The 19,118-nt window shown below is 37.8% G+C and overlaps 2 protein-coding genes across 3 annotated transcripts in view; both read left to right on the forward strand.

Annotated features, from left to right (window-relative positions):
- LOC118279136 (uncharacterized) overlaps positions 1-19,118 on the forward strand; it is a 39,990-nt gene that overhangs the window by 13,960 nt on the left and 6,912 nt on the right. For both annotated transcript variants that reach the window (XM_035598671.2, XM_035598670.2), the window contains exons 2-4: positions 7,787-9,535; positions 10,334-10,504; positions 11,207-11,405. In XM_035598671.2, the coding sequence (XP_035454564.2) occupies positions 7,787-9,535; positions 10,334-10,504; positions 11,207-11,405 (2,119 nt within the window). The remainder of the gene's footprint in view (positions 1-7,786; positions 9,536-10,333; positions 10,505-11,206; positions 11,406-19,118) is intronic.
- LOC126911368 (uncharacterized) lies at positions 13,993-15,828 on the forward strand. Its single transcript, XM_050698275.1, has one exon. It carries the CDS (start codon positions 14,737-14,739, stop codon positions 15,691-15,693), a length of 957 nt encoding a protein of 318 aa, XP_050554232.1. The 5' UTR covers positions 13,993-14,736; the 3' UTR covers positions 15,694-15,828.

The raw sequence follows: 19,118 nt of genomic DNA on the forward strand, positions 1-19,118 counted from the left end.
ATTCATTGCTTCATTTATTCCTAAGGTGCCTAAACGGCTAATGCCCAAATACTCAAACGCTACTCAATTTTAAGACGCTTTCAAATGTAGTTCTGTCACTATCAATTCTTTATAAAATGACAGAGATAGCATGATATTTAAGTACAACTTAAAATTGAGTAGCTTTTGATTATTCGGGCGTTAATCTGTCAAATGATTTTAACGTATTTACGACTCTATTATTAAATGTTAAAGTTGATATTCTGTTAACTGATTTTAAGAGGATTGTAACTTCACCTCAACAACCTTTAAATTCCTAACCCCCAAAAGGCCGGCAAGGCACTTTTAACGCCTCTGGTGTTTCAAGTATATTTGGGCGGCGGCGATTTCTTACCATCAGGTGATTTCATAAAAAAAATCGTATGTTTTTCTTGTGTTATGGATGTGCTTATCTGATATGTATGCAGCTACCCGCGGCCGCACTTATTTACCTATATCTGCACCTGTGCATACATACAAAACATGTAGACTTATGTACTATACAGGGTGTAACAGAATACCCATATACATCAAGAAGCACTGAAGAATACAGGTTCAATAGAATCTCTCCACAAAGTTTCAGCTTAAAATACTTTAAAAAAAAATTGGCACCAAATACTTGATGTCGCATGGTTTTTGATTTTAAATCATCATACAAACGTATCATAACACTACAGGGATCACTCGCTAATTACAAAACATTTCTTCTGTAAATCTGATCGCCTAGTACCTGTATCTACCTAATTTTGATGTTCGGTTTCTGGAATTTTATGTATTGGAAAAATTCATATCTTCGTTCCATGAAAACATGAGTTTAAAAAACCCTTCCCGTATCGTTTGTTATGTTATCTAGAAACCGTGCACTTAATATGTATACCCCCTTTTTGTTACACCGTGTATACAACTACATAGCGTATTTCTTGTAAACGACAGTGATGCATAGCTAGTTACATATTGACAGTAAACTTGGCACCGTATAAAAATATTTCTTTATGTTTTGTGTTAGGCTTCGTATGAAAAAATATTGTGAAATCTATGACATATCCTTGTTTTTACAGGAATTTTGATAAAGGTAAACCAGTGATGGGGAATCGATGACACGCGTGCCCTCAATGGCTCGTGTGTCATTGATGGCATGCAACACAAAATTTTGGACACGTCATTGATTGTCGTATATTACAAAATTAGTCCTATGCCAGTCGTTATTCTCAGATATGAATAACATTAAATATTCAGGTACACAAAATGACTCCAGTTCAACATGAATTTTGATTAACGAACTAACAAAATATAAAAAAATCTAATTATAAAGACACGTAGGACCGTAAAGGTTCGCCATCTCTGGTATAGACTAATCCGGAGTTATAACTAATCTGTTTCTGACTGCCGTGCTGAGAGTCGTTTAAAGGTTACTTAACCCAGTCTTTGCCAGAACAAACAAACAGATAGACAGTTGAGGATTTCCATGAGTGGCGCTGATCGCTTAATCATCTGCTAGTATACCACCTATTCCATAAAAAACAAAACGTAATAGACATAATGCAAATTTAAATTGGATTGAATAATCATTTTTATAATAACTTTCGTGAGACATACTAAATATCACGGTTTACTCACGTATTATTAATGTAGTACTCACATATCAGAGCTTTTCTCCAATAATTTACATGGGTAAACCGTATTTTTTAGTTAATTCATGATTATCGTCAGCGCGACAATCGCCGCGTTGTGTGTCACGGAATGCTGCTCATGAATATGAGCCACTAGCATGGCTTGAAACTAGTCGAGTTCCTCGTCAAACAATTACGTGAGTAAGCCGATAACATAATAATTAATCTAGTATGTCTCAGGAAAGTTACAATAAAATTATCGTCTGAAATTGGCTGAAATTACTGTCACTCTCCAATACAACGAGCATAATATGTGTTTGACAAGTAACTAGTACCAACCATTCATGATTACAATAATTGAGCATGGTCTAACCACCTTTATGTTACAACTACAAGCCGTATCACTATGTCCAATTGTAAATACAAATTACTTCAAGCGTATAATGAAACTGTGTGAGTTTATCGGAAATTTTACACTAGATTAAGAATAAATGCTTTAGTGCAGTGACTTTGGAGTAGACTGCATTTGCCACCACTTCTCTTCCCATGGGTATTATAAGAATCGACAGAAATTTGATGGGCTGCAGTATTGGATCTCCACTGCGATGTCCAAACCATCAGTCAAATATTTAGCTGTCATGCTTCTATGGACGAGTACTACTTGTAGTTTCATTTAAGTCATAAGAGGTTTCCCTATACGATATACTCTATAGAAGGTTTTTAGTCCAACAGTGGACTATACTTGGGTTAATTTTGATGGAGTTTTAGTCAAGTTGAATGATGTTATTGTCTTATTTATTAGGACTACTAACGTCGTCGCAACGTCACGCCTTTTATTTCCGAAGGGGTAGGCAGAGGTGCACATTACGGCAATAGGATTACATTTTTTTTTTATAAAAACGTTGCCCCACATGAGGATTTTCTCCTGTGTCGTGGGTGCGTTTACAAACATACAATTTCACATGCACATGACACCCAGACCCGGAACAACAATCTGTGGATCACACAAAGAGTTGTTCCGTGCGGGAATCGAACCAGCGACACGTTGCACGGCAGCCAATTGCCCAGCCACCGCGCCAACCGTGCAATCATTCTGGCCGCTCTGTATCACTATCCTTACATACTATTTACCTTTCATGCACCTGAACAAACATGTTTTAGTACACATATATCAATAGTTATAGATTGCAAACAATGACGTCATCGCCATGATAACTGCGGTTTATCAACGATAACAGTGGCTGTGTTGTGTAGCGCTGTCAGATTGTGTTGATAACATGGTAACCAGTCGTATATTACAATAATAAATATATTATTTTATGTATTTTATGCTAGGTATTGTTCAAATTACCTGTTATCCTTAGTATGAGTTTGCTTTATGTACAAAGTAATCCAAACGAGAGCACGTTCGGCGCTCTGACTGGCCGGCTTGAATAAACCAACCAATCAGAGTGCTGAACGCGATTAATTTAAACGTAGAACGGTGTAATGCAACTAGTACCAAAACATCACATCACAAATCAACAGCTTATAAGTTTTGCCCGACCCGGGAATCGTACCCGAGACCCCATGTTTGGCAATCGCAGTTGCGACCACTGGACCAGCGAGGCAGTCTTTAATTTTCAATTCCTAAATTAGCACTTATTTTGAAAACGATAAGCGTTATTTTTCTTTAACAACCATAACTGGCTTCTTTAAGTTCTTTATTCCTATGTACCTACCTATCGAGTATTGTTGAACGTATAGAGGAAATAATTACACGACTTTACATTTCCTACTTACAATCGGTGATAAATAAAATTATACGGGTCCATTGTTTTTGTATTTAACCGACTTTTTGTTCGACGAAGTTCGACCGAAGGTTCTCATTTAACCTGTATATACATATATCTACATGCATGTATGTTTATGCGAGATTATCTCGCTTTTTTCTGAACCGATTTTAATGCGGTTTTCAGTATAGTATTTTTCAGACTTAGAAAAAGGTTTTAGGGATATTACCTGAGTTTAAAATTATGGAGGCGGAAAGAAAATTTAAAACCCTTCCCCTTTCAAAAATGTTGTATGTCTGTTTGTTCCCGCTAAACTCTAAAATGTCTGGACCGATTTAGACGGAAATTATATTGCCAGGCAGCTCATCTACTAAGGAATAACATAGGCTACTTTTTATTTTAGAAATAACAAAATCATAAACACAAAATAATTATGTCAGAAGTCAGTATTCTATGCGTTCGAAGTCGCGGACAACAGCTAGTATCAAATAGAATTAATTGTCGAACTGAATATTAATTAAATTATGGTTTCATGGAAAACTGAAGGATAATTATAATTTATTATTATTGCTACATTATGGCAATGATTCATCTGTATCTATGTTGTTTTGCTAGACATTTATTGATGACTAATATTAATTTAAATGTCTTGAAAGAAACCTAATATCCCTGTTCCGTGGCCATTGAAGAGTAAGCCATGTTTCGACACGAATGGGCCGGCTCGACCGAAGTGATACCACGGCCTTACAGAAAACCGACGTGAAACAACGCTTGCGTTGTGTGAGTGAGGTTCTTGGAGGCCCAATTACCATCCTTCCCAATCTTCTCAATCGCCGATTTCCCAACAACCTTTAAATTCCTAACACCCAAAAGGTCGGCAACGCACTTGTAACGCCTCTGGTGTTCCATGGGCGGCGGCAATTGCTTACCATCAGGTGATACGTCTGCTCGTTTACCGGCTTATATCATAAAAATAACTTATTGGTCTGTAACTAATTACCACGTGAATGTAAACAAAATCCCAAAATCCCAGGTTTTCCTGTTCCAGTACAGATTTTGGGGGAATCCTACATTTTGTTGAGTGTTTACACTGCCTAAACAACTTACTAACACCAGTTTCAGCTAATCAAAACAGTGGTTTTGTTACACTTTCCCTGTTTTTGCCTTGTACCTATTATTGGAAGCAAGTATTAGCTCACACATAGGACCCACTTAGTTTTCAGTCGAATTTCTGTGGTTGGCGACTGGGATTCTCCCAGTTGTGCAGTCTCTTTTGTGCCTTTAGGCTAACTAATTCTGTCTCTTGCATTAAATTCAAGGAAATTGGAAATTATAGTTTTATTTTTCTTCTTCTCCAATAATATCTTGTGATTTATTTCATTGCAAGCAGGGAAGTGGAAACTATTGTCTTTTTTCGGTGTCTCCTCTAATATTTGATTTATTGAGTTGTGGGATCCAAGACAGTTATTCATGTATTCAGTGTTTCGGTGTTTTCATGGTTGTATCTACTGTAGATCCTGGCTTGTCCCAAAAACTCTTTCTTTGTTAGTCAGTCACCTCTATAATACTAGCTTTTACAAGTGGCTTCGCTCGCCCCACCGGTACAAAAACTCTGTGTCAGTCAGCCAAACATCCGATCAGATTTTACATATATAATATATCAATCACATCCTCGCCAGGAACCACGTACCATCAGGTGGGACATGCGTATTTTTGCCAACGTCGTGGTATAAAAAAACACATCGAGCTATAAAAACCAGTATAAACTGACCGTCGAATATATGGAAAGACCATACAAAGCGAGACCATAATAAACTGGATCTGTATAGCTTGATGTGGCCGTGTGTACATGGACCCAACCTGAAGGTTATCATTAACTTATGTACTAATTAATGTAATATATTATCTACCAGTAACATCTCGAACGAGACATAATAACTATTTTATTAATTGCATCGAAGACTCGAGGTCGACCAATTAGCTTATCACCATTTCTTCAAATTATACAGTTGGTACAGACTCTTTTGTACTCTATTACAAAGGCCATAGGATTGAAATTCAATTGAAGTTATTGGTCAAATTAGTATAGTTTGATGTGCTGGTGTATTACAGTTTAATTATTTACTTTTTTCCTTTTTTTACTCGACTGCTAATAGAAAGAGCGAGGTAAAGATACACATTAAAATAAACATTCAATTTCCTACTGTTGCTGCAACAGAAAGTATTAGAATATTACTTTTCCTGATTCACATTTTCAGCCTATAAGTGGCCACTACTGACCAAAGACCTCTTTCTCACACGGAGAAGGTTTGAGCATTAATCACCATGCTTGCTCAACGCGGGTTGGCGATTTCAAACTTATAATTAGAAATTATAAGCCCAGGTTTCCTCACGATATTTTCCTTCACCGTTAGTCAGTGGTGTCTAAATAATCTTAGAAAGTACGTGTAACTCGGAAGAAGTTACATTGGTACTTGCTATTGCACTTTGCTTCACTGACGGACAAACTGACAGACATTTCTTTATTTGTTGACGTTTTAAAAGCTGCTAAATATATGATTTAATTGCCATAAATGATTTGACTTTGACTTTGGTACATTTTGAACCCGTTTCGTTAAACCTCCGGGCCACTACGACGATAATTTCCCTTAAGGTAATGCAATCGCGTCATCGGTCTAAATTAATAATATTGAGTAAATAAATAGCTGAAGTTAAACAAACAATAAACAGATGAGTAATTGTTTGTATTTATACCCATGATGAAATAGGTCGATGCGGTTTACTTTTGACTGACAAACATCTATTTTAAAACAATTCATTATTATATTTGTGGCCAAATTCATGAAAATAAATCTGATTTTTTTATTGTCAATTTCTATGAATAATGACTGTTTTGAGAGGCCTTTTTTGGTATTATACAAAAGTGCTAAAACATCGTGGTAGCACGTAGGTTTAAAACCGCTTCTCATGCATGAGTGTGCAGGTTCGAAGCCTACCAACAGCAATTAACAATGTGACATTTTCCGAGTTATATGTACTTTCTAAGATTATTTATTTAGACACCACTGACAAACGGTGAAGGAAAACATCATGAGGAAACCTGGGCTTATAATTTCTAATTATAAATTTGAAATCACTAACCCGTATTAGGCAAGCGTGGTTATTAATGCTCAAACCTTCTCCGTGTTAGAAGAGGCTTTTGGTCAGCTGTGGCCACTTATGGGCTGTTGATGTGTCTTTTTTTGAGGGGCGAACGTCATCCAATTACTTCTCCCGCCTTGGGCGAGGTGGAAGGGAGTGTCAGACTCTTACTGACTAAAAACCACCCCGTTCCTAGTCCTGTCTTTCGAGCCGGAGCCCCGGTAAGCCCGCTAGGTAGTCCGCAGCTCCGGATGTGTGTACTAGAAACAAGAGTTGTTCAGTTTCATAGCTTGAAAACTGCAAGGTTTAGAGCTAATTCTATGCACAACCTATCCATTACCTCGACATAGCCTTGTCTTGAAAGAAAAATAACATACTTCTATATAATGACTCAGTGATAACAGCTACTATAATAAAACTGAATATTAATTCCAATGACTTTACTTGTATATTACAAGTTGTTTATGTATGAGTACATAAATAGTCCGCCATTACTCGTTACTCATCACATTACTGTGTTATTGTGGTTTGGCTCCTGAAAAATATTTCTATTGAATTACTTTTTGTTATTTTGTCCTACTATATTATAGTTGGTCATGTGACCTCTTTGTTACAGGAACTGAGTAAAGTTATTTATTTAGTTTATTAATTTAAATTCTATTTCAATGTAATTAAGACTGACTTTCGATTAAAGGTGTTTTTTTAGCAGACATGTCCTATGGTATGTTGCTGTAGATGCGGTTGGCTTCCACCAATCATATTCATTGGTACCTACACATAGCTTAGCTTATGAAATGGGTTCAACTTAGATATGTTTTATATGCATTTACAGACATTTAAATTGCGGTTATTTAAAATATCAAGTACCTACTATTAAAGTAACAGTTAATATTTTCCTGAACAAATTGCTTCAGAACTAAAGATGACAACATATTTATTAATAGAAGTATTTATAGTATAACTATAACCACTATATTTCTCAGTAAGTTCAATTTAATTAATTTTGATGTAAGAGCGGCAACGTCGCGATGACTCTCGTGGGTCCTATTTCTATATAAATACAAGTTAGTTGTTCAATTTTGTTGCTAAATGTAACCATAAATGAATAAAACGATTTGTCTAATACTTCTTGTAATTGAATAAAACTTCTTCAAAGAAATTTAAGAAGTAAGCATCGGTCTATAGGCTGTTATTGTAAAGTATGTTTTAAACACATATTAATAGCATCTAATTTCCTTGTTACAGCGCAAGAAGGCGATGCAAATCCAGATTACTTTGCAAATGACTACGACGCTTTATACGACTCATATGTGGATACCAGTGATGAAAACACTGACTTAAAACAAGTAGATGCTAGTAAGTCAGTGGAAACAGATGATGTACAACAGGACCCAGACACACAACCTCTACCAGCAGCTGACGATGGTGCTGATCCAGCAGCAGACTCTAACGCCATACCAGACTATCAGATCGAAGACAACAGGTCCAAGGAACAAGTTGAAGACAATCAAGAGCTACCAGCTGAAGAAGAAAAAGTAGAAGACAAAAGTCTAGAAGAACACAAAGTTCTACCCCTAGGAGCACCTGAACCAGATAATGAAGAATACCCAGACTTTGAGGCTGATAATCCTCTATGGCGCGACGCAGTAGCTGATATAGCAGATGATGTTGACCCACTACCAGTGCCAGAAGCTGAAAATGACGAAGAAATTTTTAAAGAGACTGAAGATATTCTAAACAATGACAAAGATTCTTTAGATGAAGAGAAAGTGCCAGAAGAGACAGCCGCTAGTGAAAAAAATATAGATAACATCATTGAGGAGACAAACAAACTTTTGGCTGAAATGAGTGATGAGTTTGATAACAAAGATTTTGATACTTCTCAAGAACAGGACCAAGAGAAGAGCGAAGAAGACATTTTCAATGAAAAGCCTGAAGACTCTGAGGAAGACACACCTGCAAAAGTATACGCTGACCTCAACGCTGATTTGGATAAATTAATTGAAACATTTAATAAATTAAGTGAAGATGTTTCAAATGAAGATAAAGAAAACGAAGATCTTGATAAGGTTTTGTCAGAAGCTGTTGATCAAGAACCGGAGGATCCGAAGCAAGCTGATGAACCTCTTGATGCATTTGTAGCTGATGATGATATTGCAGCTGATGAGGATATTGATGCTGATGAGGATATTGAAGCTGATGAGAATATTGTTGATGATGAACAGAAAGATGATGAGCAGAAAGATGATGAACTCTTCAGTGATGAATTAGGAGCAGATGAGAATATTGTTTCCACCGAAAACAAAGATGATACCGACTATGTCGAGATCCAAGACAGCAACCTGTCAGAAATATTTGCTGAAAACGAGAAAGATGAGAATAAAACTGAGTCAAAGGAAGTCGACGAAAACGTTAAACAAGAGAAAAATACTACAATGTCTCCTTCCCCTCAAGAAATTGAGGAGGAGAAGAAAATAATCGACTACGTTGATAATTACGATGAGCTCACTGACACTGAACCAAACGCTGATGATGATATCGACAGTATTATCAAACAGATATTCAATGAAGATGTCAAAGAGCCACAACCATACGGAGACGACGGTCTAGTTGATGAGAAACGAACTGAAAACGCAGATGCAGTTGTGTTTGAAACAACTACAGCAAGTGTTGAGGATACTACTGAACAGAAGACGAAGATGGTCGATGATTTGAACAGTGATGAGCTCGAACAGCTGAGGATACAGTTCATCGCTACTCATCAGGAAGAATTAGACCCTAATTCTGAAAGCTTTGCTAAGAATGTGGCACCTATCCACATTACCTTGTCAGTAGATACACCTACCGTTATAGAATCCCCTAACTTCCCTAATCCCTACGAACCAAACAACATCGTTGATTGGATTCTAGATGGATCCGGCCAAGGCATTGAGCTAAACATTACCAGCTTAAATCTCAATTCTGTTGTGGGCGACTTTCTGCTCATCAAACCAGGTAAGCTTATAACAACATAACGTCACGCTTTTTTATCCCCGAAGGGGTAGAGCTGCACATTACGGCACGTAATGCCGCTATACAATGTACACCCACTTTTCACTATTTGTGTTATAAGTCCCATGTAATAGGGGGTGAGCCTATTGCCATATACTGGGCACGATTCCAGACTCTGTGCTACCACTGAGAAATTTTCGAAAAACCGAAAAAAGCCCAGCAATACTTTGCCCGATAAACTTTTTCCAAGTTTTAAGTACTTTCTAATTTTATTTAGACACCTATGATATAAGGTAAAGGTGGATATCGAAGAAACCTGGACTTGTAATTTCTAATTATATAAGTATGATGTCGCAGACCCGTCCTAAGCATGCATAGTGAATTAATCCACAAACATTAGAACTTAAGACGGGATATATACCATGTTTATTTATGTCTATGAATTTCCGATATTTCGGCATTGTTGCAAGCGCCATGATCACGGATGAACTGGAGTATATGCGTATAGAAATGAAGTATATAATTAAACATGGAACAATAATTAACATCATTAGCGATGCGGACGATTTAAATTAGTTTTTATTGGTTTTTTTAGTTATTTCTAAGTTGTATATATAAAATAAATGTAATTGATATTCTGTTAATGAATCTTAACTACATATTAAACATGGTAAATATCCCGTCATAACTTCTAATGTGAGTAGTGACCATGTCAGTTTAAAACAGCAGTAGGACAACTAGAGGTTGATGACGTCACCGCAGTAAATGTTGATGATGATAATAACTCGTGGTTACTTTCAGGCGGTCTCGATGCTACTGGTTCTGATGGGATTGTATTCGCGCATCGTTTGGTATCAGAACGCAAGTACAGGTTCACTGGCGTGGACCGCCTGTTCATCAGGTTCCAATCGAACAACATTGCCGCAGCATGGCAGACTGCAACTGGATTCAGTCTATCTGTTAAACTGATGTGTAAGTTTTATTTTATTCAATACTAGCTTAATCTATCCGGAGCTGCGGACTGCCTAGCGGGTTTACCGGGGCTCCGGCTCGAAAAGCAGGAGAAGGAACGGGGTGGTTTTTAGTCAGTAAGAGTCTGACACTCCTTCTCGCCTCGCCCAAGGCGGGAGAGTCATTGGATGATTTTCCCCCTTAAAAAAAAGGTTAATCTATCCTTGCTCCAATTTTCATCCTGATTCAGTAACAAACATACAGACAATGTGAATGAATGTGTGGACATATAATTTCTAATTATATATTTGAAATCGCCAACCCGCATTGAGCAAGCGTGTTGATTAAAGCTCAAACCTTCTCCGTGTGATAAGAGATCTTTGGTCAGCAGTTGCTATTTATTATTATGATTTTCCCTGATTTCCTGCTTTTCTTTGCTATAAACCTCACGAAGCCCAATACCTTTCCAACGAATGCAAAACTGTAGAAATCGGTTCGTGCGTTCTGGGGCCTTAGTCTGCTATTACAATTGTGTCAGAATGGTCGATCACTGAGCAGTGCAAGAGGAACGGAGCTATGTAGGTTGTATAGCTCCATCCCTCTCGCACTGCTCAGACTAAGGCCCCTGGGGTTATAGCGTCAGGAAGGAAAACCCGACTTATTTTTATATTACGTTAATAATATCAAAGAGTAGAGATGATAATACTTCGAACTATCTTCCAGGGCCTCTCCCAGAACTTGTCGAAGAACTGCCTGATGCTGAGGCGGTCATCGAGCCACCACGGGAGACTCTGACCCTGAACCTCGCTGGCCTCACGTTGGCCCAATTCAAGGTCATTAAGGATGACTTCAGGCTAATGCTAGCGGACATGGCCAAGGCATATATCAATGACAACAATATTGAACTAGGATTAAACACCACGTAAGTACCTTTTGTTATTTTAAAGGCCAAATTTTTCTTTTTACAAGTAAACGGTGCCCTAAACTAGGGCTTTCCCTGTGTCGTAGGTACGTTTACAAACATGCAAGTTCATATACACATGACACCCAGACCCAAAACAACAATAATTTGTGGAATAGAGTTGCTCCGTGCGAGAATCGCACCCGCTACACGTGGCGTAGTAGCAGGTTCAACCGATTTTGGTGTGGTTTTGATAAAAATGTTTGTTGTTTTAGATTTTAGTAAATTAACCGATTTAAAAGAATATATTTTCGGTATTAGTAAAGTCTGGGAGAGCCAGGCTTCGGTACGAATGGGTCGGCTCGACCGGAGTAATACCACGGCCTCACAGAAAACCGACGTACAATGCTTGCATTGTATTTCGTTGTATAAGTGAGGTTATCCATAGACCCAATTACCCCCTTTTAATCCCCGATTCCCCAACAACAACATTCCTAACCCCCAAAAGGCCGGCAACGCACTTGTAACGCGTCTAGTGTTTCGGGTGTCCATGGGCGGCGGGGATTGCTTACCATCAGGTGATCAGTCTGCTCGTTTACCGGCTTACCCTGAAAAAGCTAAGGTTCTACCTGATTGTATATGAATTATAAGGCGTATCATAAAATCACCTACGCATTACCTTTTGCGAATGAAAATTGTGTCATATGTGTATGTATATAGGTTCTATAATGAAATATCAATTAGGTTTATACTTAATTGATTCGAAGTTAATAACTACATCGCCATTATAACTTGAACTCTCATCGTAAACATCTTAGTCACCGTCACGGGTCAACGTTTTTTAGACCTTAATATTATCAGTATAAATATAAAATTGTATTGTTTTATCGCCCCTTTGTCTAGGACGTCTCTTTACGATAATCCGGTGATATGTTATCTGAACTGAATCATCGAAAACACAAAACATTTTTGTTTTAACCGACTTCAAATAAAGGAGGTTATCTATAAGACACGTTTGTGTACACGTAGTGCGAATTACAATAATCTATTTATTTTGGGCTTGTAAACGAATCATTTTATAATGTCTATATATAAATACAGGTATATTTATTAATACAATAGAATAAAGTGTGGGAGAGCCATGCTTCGGTACTGCTGGGCCGGCTCGACCGGAGTGATACCACGACCTCACAGAAAACCGACGTGAAACAACGCTTGCGTTGAGTTTCATCGCGTAAGGGAGGTTAAAGGAGGTCCAAATACCTCCTTTCCCCATCTTTCCAGTCCCGGACTTCCCAACAACCCTTAAATTCCTAATCCCCAAAAGCCGGCAATGTCTCTGGGGTTGCGGGTGTCTATTGGCGGCGCCGATAACTTAAGATCAGCTGATCCGTCTGCTCGTTTACCATAAAAAAGTACATTTCTCAGAAACTACTGATTCAATAATGATAATCCATTTGTTTTGACAGTTTTCTACATGAATCTAAAACAAAAAACTCATTTTAAAACGAAAACTCACCAAACATACTCAACCATATTTAGTAAAAAATATCTGATAACATTCTAATAATGAATACAAATATTATAAGACTTGTAAATATTATCAGTCCGGACGATCATTTGCCAGAAATTTAAAAGTAATGTCCACATCTAATCTCAATCTGCAATTGAAAACAAAAGGAAGTAATGTGTTTCATGTCTCCGATACACGATACATGACGAATTATTTCACAATATTATACTAGCTTCTGCCTGTGACTTTTTTTATAACGTCACGCTTTTAACCCCCGAAGGGGTAGGCAGAGGTGCACATTATGGCACATAATGCCAATGTACACCCACTTTTCACCATTTGTGTTATAAGTCCCATGTAATAGGCGGTGAGCCTATTGCCATATACCGGGCACAATTCCAGACTCCGTGCTACCACTGAGAAATTTTCGAAAAACCGAAAAAAGTCCAATAATACTTCGCCCGACCCGGGAATCGAACCCGAGGCCCCTTGCCCGGCAGTCAAACTTGCAACCACTCGGCCTACTAGGCAGAATCGAACTAATTTTTCCGAAAAAATTTTTAACTTACTTTATGTCATTAGGTACTTTAAAAAAATGTATTGCGCTAGTAGTGGCAAATTTCATCAAAATTAGCTCGTTTAATGGGATTTCTGAAATTATTAGAACCACCAGTAGTTCCAGAGATAACGTGTTCAAACAAACAAACATGCTCTTTAGATTTGTACAATATGTTAACTAACAGAGGGCGTTCCTTTAAACTCGTTAATCTATATCATTAATAGATTAAAATAAAAATATCAGCATAGAAAAATAAGCAATAATTTACAACGTTGCCTTCCTTCAACTACGCGTGCACAGAGTGTTTTTATTATTATTTTAGGTGAATATTTTAATATTAAAAAAAAATTGTTTTGCTTCTGAATGGCATGTTTTTTTGCATGTATATTAACTAACAGGAACGCCCTCTGTTAGTTAACATACTGTATATTTAAAAAAAAGTATATAGATATAAAGTAAAAATTTTACTTAAACCGGTTAACGAATCTCATACACGACAGTGTGGCTCTTATTATTACCACTTAAAGTAAAATACAATATAATATGTTATTCTTCTAAAAACAAAATACAGTCGTTGTTTAGTGACTTTGTTCGTAAAATATACTTATATAAAAGTCCCAATTCCCAAGAACCACTGCAGTAGGCGATACGAGGACAGAACGAAGTAATTGTCTCGTTCTAAATGCGGAACTCTCAACTTTGTCGCATGCAATGCTTTACTATACAGGCGCACAGTATTATACGTACTCTGTGTATGTATGTATGTATGTATACACGCGTCGGTATGTCGCACGAGACAAGAGGAATCTATTCTCGGAGACGTCCACGTCACAGTGACCCACTTACGTATCAATTTGTATGACAATATCCATTCACTAACTAATTGCATTAGATAATACAAGAATATTAGTCAAATTGTGTTCTTTCTACAATGTTTATCAAAATAAAAGTACTTTCGGAGTAGAGGTTCAAGGTTCCGCGCATGCGTGGATCGGGAGTCTGACGCCTGCGCGCTGCAAACGTCAAATCTATTTCAGTAAAGCTTACGGCGCGAGCTTATAGCACCGCTTATAAACGAAATAATACATTAAACTTATTGCCACAACGTTTCATAGGACACAGTGCGTTAATCTAGTGGGAAACGTGAAGGATGTGCAAGAAAACGATACTCTAACATGTTAATAATAAGAGTGAATTTCCAAAATGCAGCATTGCGCCAACGAATCGATTCGAACGTTCCCTGATGCCAAACACAGTATTTAGTGTGAAATATCCACAGAATGGAGCCCCTCATAGACAGGAACAACTTCGCTATCAGCGCCATGGTGACGGTCGCGATGCAGATCCTGTTCTTCACCATAGCCTCGTTGTTCCAGAACGACAAAGTGACTGACTTCACTGGCGGGGCCAACTTTATTATCATAGCCTTGCTGACGTTCTTCCTCGGGCAAGGAGGCTCCCACCTCAAGAGTTACGACAGTCGCCAGCTCATGGTGACTGCCTTCGTGTGCCTCTGGGGCGTCAGGCTCTCCGGCTACCTCATTTACAGAATCTATCACATAGGTAGAGATAAGCAGTTCGAGGATCGTAAGAGTAATACTCTGAGGTTCGCAGTGTTCTATACGTTTCAGGCAGTCTGGGTGTACATAGTGAGTTTGCCAGTAATTATAATGAACTCGCCGCATCACTCCTTCCCCAAGTCTCCGAAGACGATGACGACACTGGACTCGGCGGGCGCCGGGATATTTGTCACGGGATTGTTGATCGAGACCTACGCAGATCTACAGAAGTTTGCGTTCAGGCAGGAGCCAGCCAACCAGGGCAAGTGGTGCAACGACGGACTCTGGGGACTGTCGAGACATCCCAACTACTTCGGCGAAGTAGTGCTGTGGTGGGGAATATTTGTCATATCACTAAACGTAATTAATGGCATCGAATGGATCGCGATCCTATCTCCGTTATTTACGACCGCGATCATATTGTTCTTATCTGGTATACCACTCCTCGAACGATCCGCTGACGAAAAGTACAGAGATAACCCAGATTATTTGTATTACAAAGCGTCGACTTCGCCTCTGATACCGATTCCGCCAGCAATTTATGTGGAAGTGCCACGATTTTTGAAGTTCGTCTTGTGCTGCGAGTTCCCCATCTATGACTCGACCACCGAGGAGTTCCCCGCGCCCACTATTGTCACGGAGACAACCAGCATCTCGATGGTGCAGTCTCAGACATAGCTAACAAACGCCGCGCGCGACATCGCCGCGGCCACCGACCAGATAGTGAAGCAGCACAACCAGAAACAATTGTGATACACAGCCGAGGACAGACAACACCGGCTGCCAAACTCTTTGCCACTTAAACATAACAACACTGTAGATATGAACCTCCACAATAGTTATATGGAAAACATTAAGAAGAGTAAACGTATAGCTTTAGGACTAATAGAAGAGACGAGGGACTATACCGCCGCGAACTCACCTGATATTGATGTAGACAGGGATATAGATTTAGCTGTGCCTAGTACTAGTCACGCGAAACGACCTCAGGAGATAGTGAAGTATGGTAAGATTACTTTTAACACGACTGCGATATTGCATCATTACCCTCAAGTGTCTAATAATGAAAGAAATTTACACTGTAGTAAGGAAGCGAAGAAGAAGTCTGACTTAAATCTGGAGGAGATTAAGCCGGACAATAACAACGCATCGACTTTAGAAGAGGTGGTGGTAGACAAGAAGAGAGACAACTACAACAACAATGAGACTGTGAGGGTCGACATCACGACCGACAACGCTCTCGAACTAGTGAACCAACCGGTGAAGTTTACAGAAGAAAAGCTTGTATGAGATTGGGAGACCACCTTTTTCTCTGTACATTTTAGACTGTGTAGAATTTGGCATCGATACTTGAAGCCTAAATTGACATATCGCGATTGATGTAAAGACTGGCCAAAATGTTATGAACAAAATGTCAGAGAGACAATTTATTATATGTGATAAGTGTAAAGTCCTCATACCAATAGTTGGAATCCGTCTCACTTAGTATTAATGTTAGATTTACAGATTAGATTATACGTTAAATATAAAACAATAAGGATATAGAAGACTACGATAATGGTGAGTTTTTAACAAAACATATTTATTGGTATTTAGTTTTATTTTTCTTTGCACACTCTTCTTATTTTGTTTCTTTTAAACATAACAAACAAAATATGGTCAAAGATTTTTCTTAAAACCTTGCCCCACATTAAGATTTTCTCCTATGTCTTGAGTGCGTTTACAAACATACAATTTAAAACAAACAAAACAATAATTTGTGAATAAGACAAAGAGTAGCGGGAATCGAACCTGCTATTCATTGCAGGGCAGGCAGTTGCATAGCTACCGCAACAACCGTGTAGTCAAAGTTGTTTTCAGTTTGTATATTAACTTCATTTTCAAATGAACCAATAGCTTCATTCACATCCATACCTAGTCGTACTTATCCAGAATCAATAATTTCGAAAAACAATTTACCTGTTTTGTTATAGGTACTCATTATCAGCCATTTTATGTTTCTTATCTCTTTCGATACAATTAGTAAAGGCACGATTTCCTTATCGTTTACATTTAATATCGCATTAAACAATAACAGTTTCACTTTGGCCGCGGTGAAATCATTTATCGGAATATATTTCATTTTTATACTGCCTCATATATCCTTTATATTATTTTTTTAAAATACTTTTTATAATTTTTTTATAACTTTATGCTATCGGCTTACTCACGTTGCTGTTGGACGAGAAACTCGTCTAGTTTCAAGCCATGCTAGAGATTCATATTCATGAGCAGCATAATTAAGTCATACAGCATTTTATTTTAAATCTTTTTGACGATTATAATATCAATTATATTGAGCTACAAGAGTGATCATAAATCATAGCTACGGATATAATTTCACCTATAGTATCTAGTGTTAGTGTGTTAGTGATAAAACATGAGAATCCGCAATATCTTCGGGGGACGAGCACGATACGTGAACGTGGCGGGACCACGTGACTACGCAATGCGGGTAGCATTGCTGCTGTTGCTGGAGTACGGAGGCGTCTTCATTTTTGCTTTTGTAGTATTATTTATTTATTTTGTACTTTATTGCACTTATACATAAAATACTTTACATTGTAATAGTAATTAGAGTACAATGGTCTTATTACACATGGTGATTTCTTCCAGACAACCTTTGAATGGAATTTTTTTTAATTATCTGGGAATGGTTAGTGTCCATGTACATAATAACACAAAATGAAAAAATAAATAGAATAGAAGAGAAAAAAATAAGAAATTCAACATACAATAAAATTTACAAACTGCATTAAAGGGTCTGGTGTTAAACGTTCGCTTACCATCAGGAAAAGGAACGATTTCCTTATATTACTTATGGCGTTGTTATTTATTAGTACGATTGCAGTATAAAAATAATATATAATTATTACTTGTATGACATAATTCGTGAATGCAGATGCTAAGTAAAACCTTATAACGATGTGGTTTACTTAATTTGGGAATACAGGCCAATAGCGAAACTTGAGACTTTTCGAAATAAAATAATGATAATTTAAGTGTGGGAGAGCCATGTTTCGGTACGAATGGGCCGGCCTAACCGGAGTGACACCACGTCCTCACAGAAAACCGATGTTTGTGTTTTGTTGTGTGAGTGAGGTCTCCAGTAAGACCCTATTAGCCCCCTTCTCAATCCCCAAATCCCCAACAATCTTCAAATTATTAACTTCCCAAAGGCTGGCAAAGCACTTGTAACGCCTCTGGTGTTTTATGTGTCTATGTGTCTATGGGTGGCGGCAATTGTTTACCATCAGGTGATCTAGCTGCTCGTTTACCGACTAATACCATTAAAAATGCAATTACACTTTACCTTACATAAAATTGAAACTCAAACATGCTACTTACGATAACTCGATCGCCGAAGTTATATTTAGGTATCTAGATTTTTCTTTTTACATCAAAACATAAGATATTCCAATATTAGCAGATACCTACCGCCTCTTGTAATACATTTCACCTGTCAAGATCTCGGCAAGGCATTTTCCATAATCTTCCGTTAGAAAGATCTAGAGGTGATAGTAAGAACTGTGGAAAATAGTGCTGTAAAGTAATTGTGTATGCATGTCATTGAATTGATAACTCGCTGCCGAATGATAACAGCTTATTGATAACCGTCGCGATAAACAATAGAAATAGTTGAGAGAAAGACAAGTTTGAGTGAAGTTATGATAATGATTGTGTTTTATTTATATGTATTACGTTCATAAAGGGGGAATGTTACGATAGTTTGGACATGTAGAAAGGATGAATGAAAGCAGATTTACGAAAGAAATATACAAGGCGAATATGAGTGGGACCGTCGGTAGAGGGACATATTATATCGACCATATTGGCGATATATTAGAGAAGGGCAAAGTTAAAAGTACCCTTAACCGACCGAAATGCATGAAAAGACTGTTGACTGTTGATAAAGCGAAAGAAATGTGTAAGAACCGTGGCAATTACCGTTCCTTTGTCTCTGCCTACCTCCATGGGAGACAGGCGTGAGGTTATGTATATATGTATGTATGTATTTATTATATTAATGTTTATGACTGTTGGAAGTACCTACTAGCTATTAG

This window comes from Spodoptera frugiperda, chromosome 14, assembly GCF_023101765.2.
Source record: "Spodoptera frugiperda isolate SF20-4 chromosome 14, AGI-APGP_CSIRO_Sfru_2.0, whole genome shotgun sequence".
NCBI classification, from domain to species: Eukaryota; Metazoa; Arthropoda; class Insecta; order Lepidoptera; family Noctuidae; genus Spodoptera; species Spodoptera frugiperda.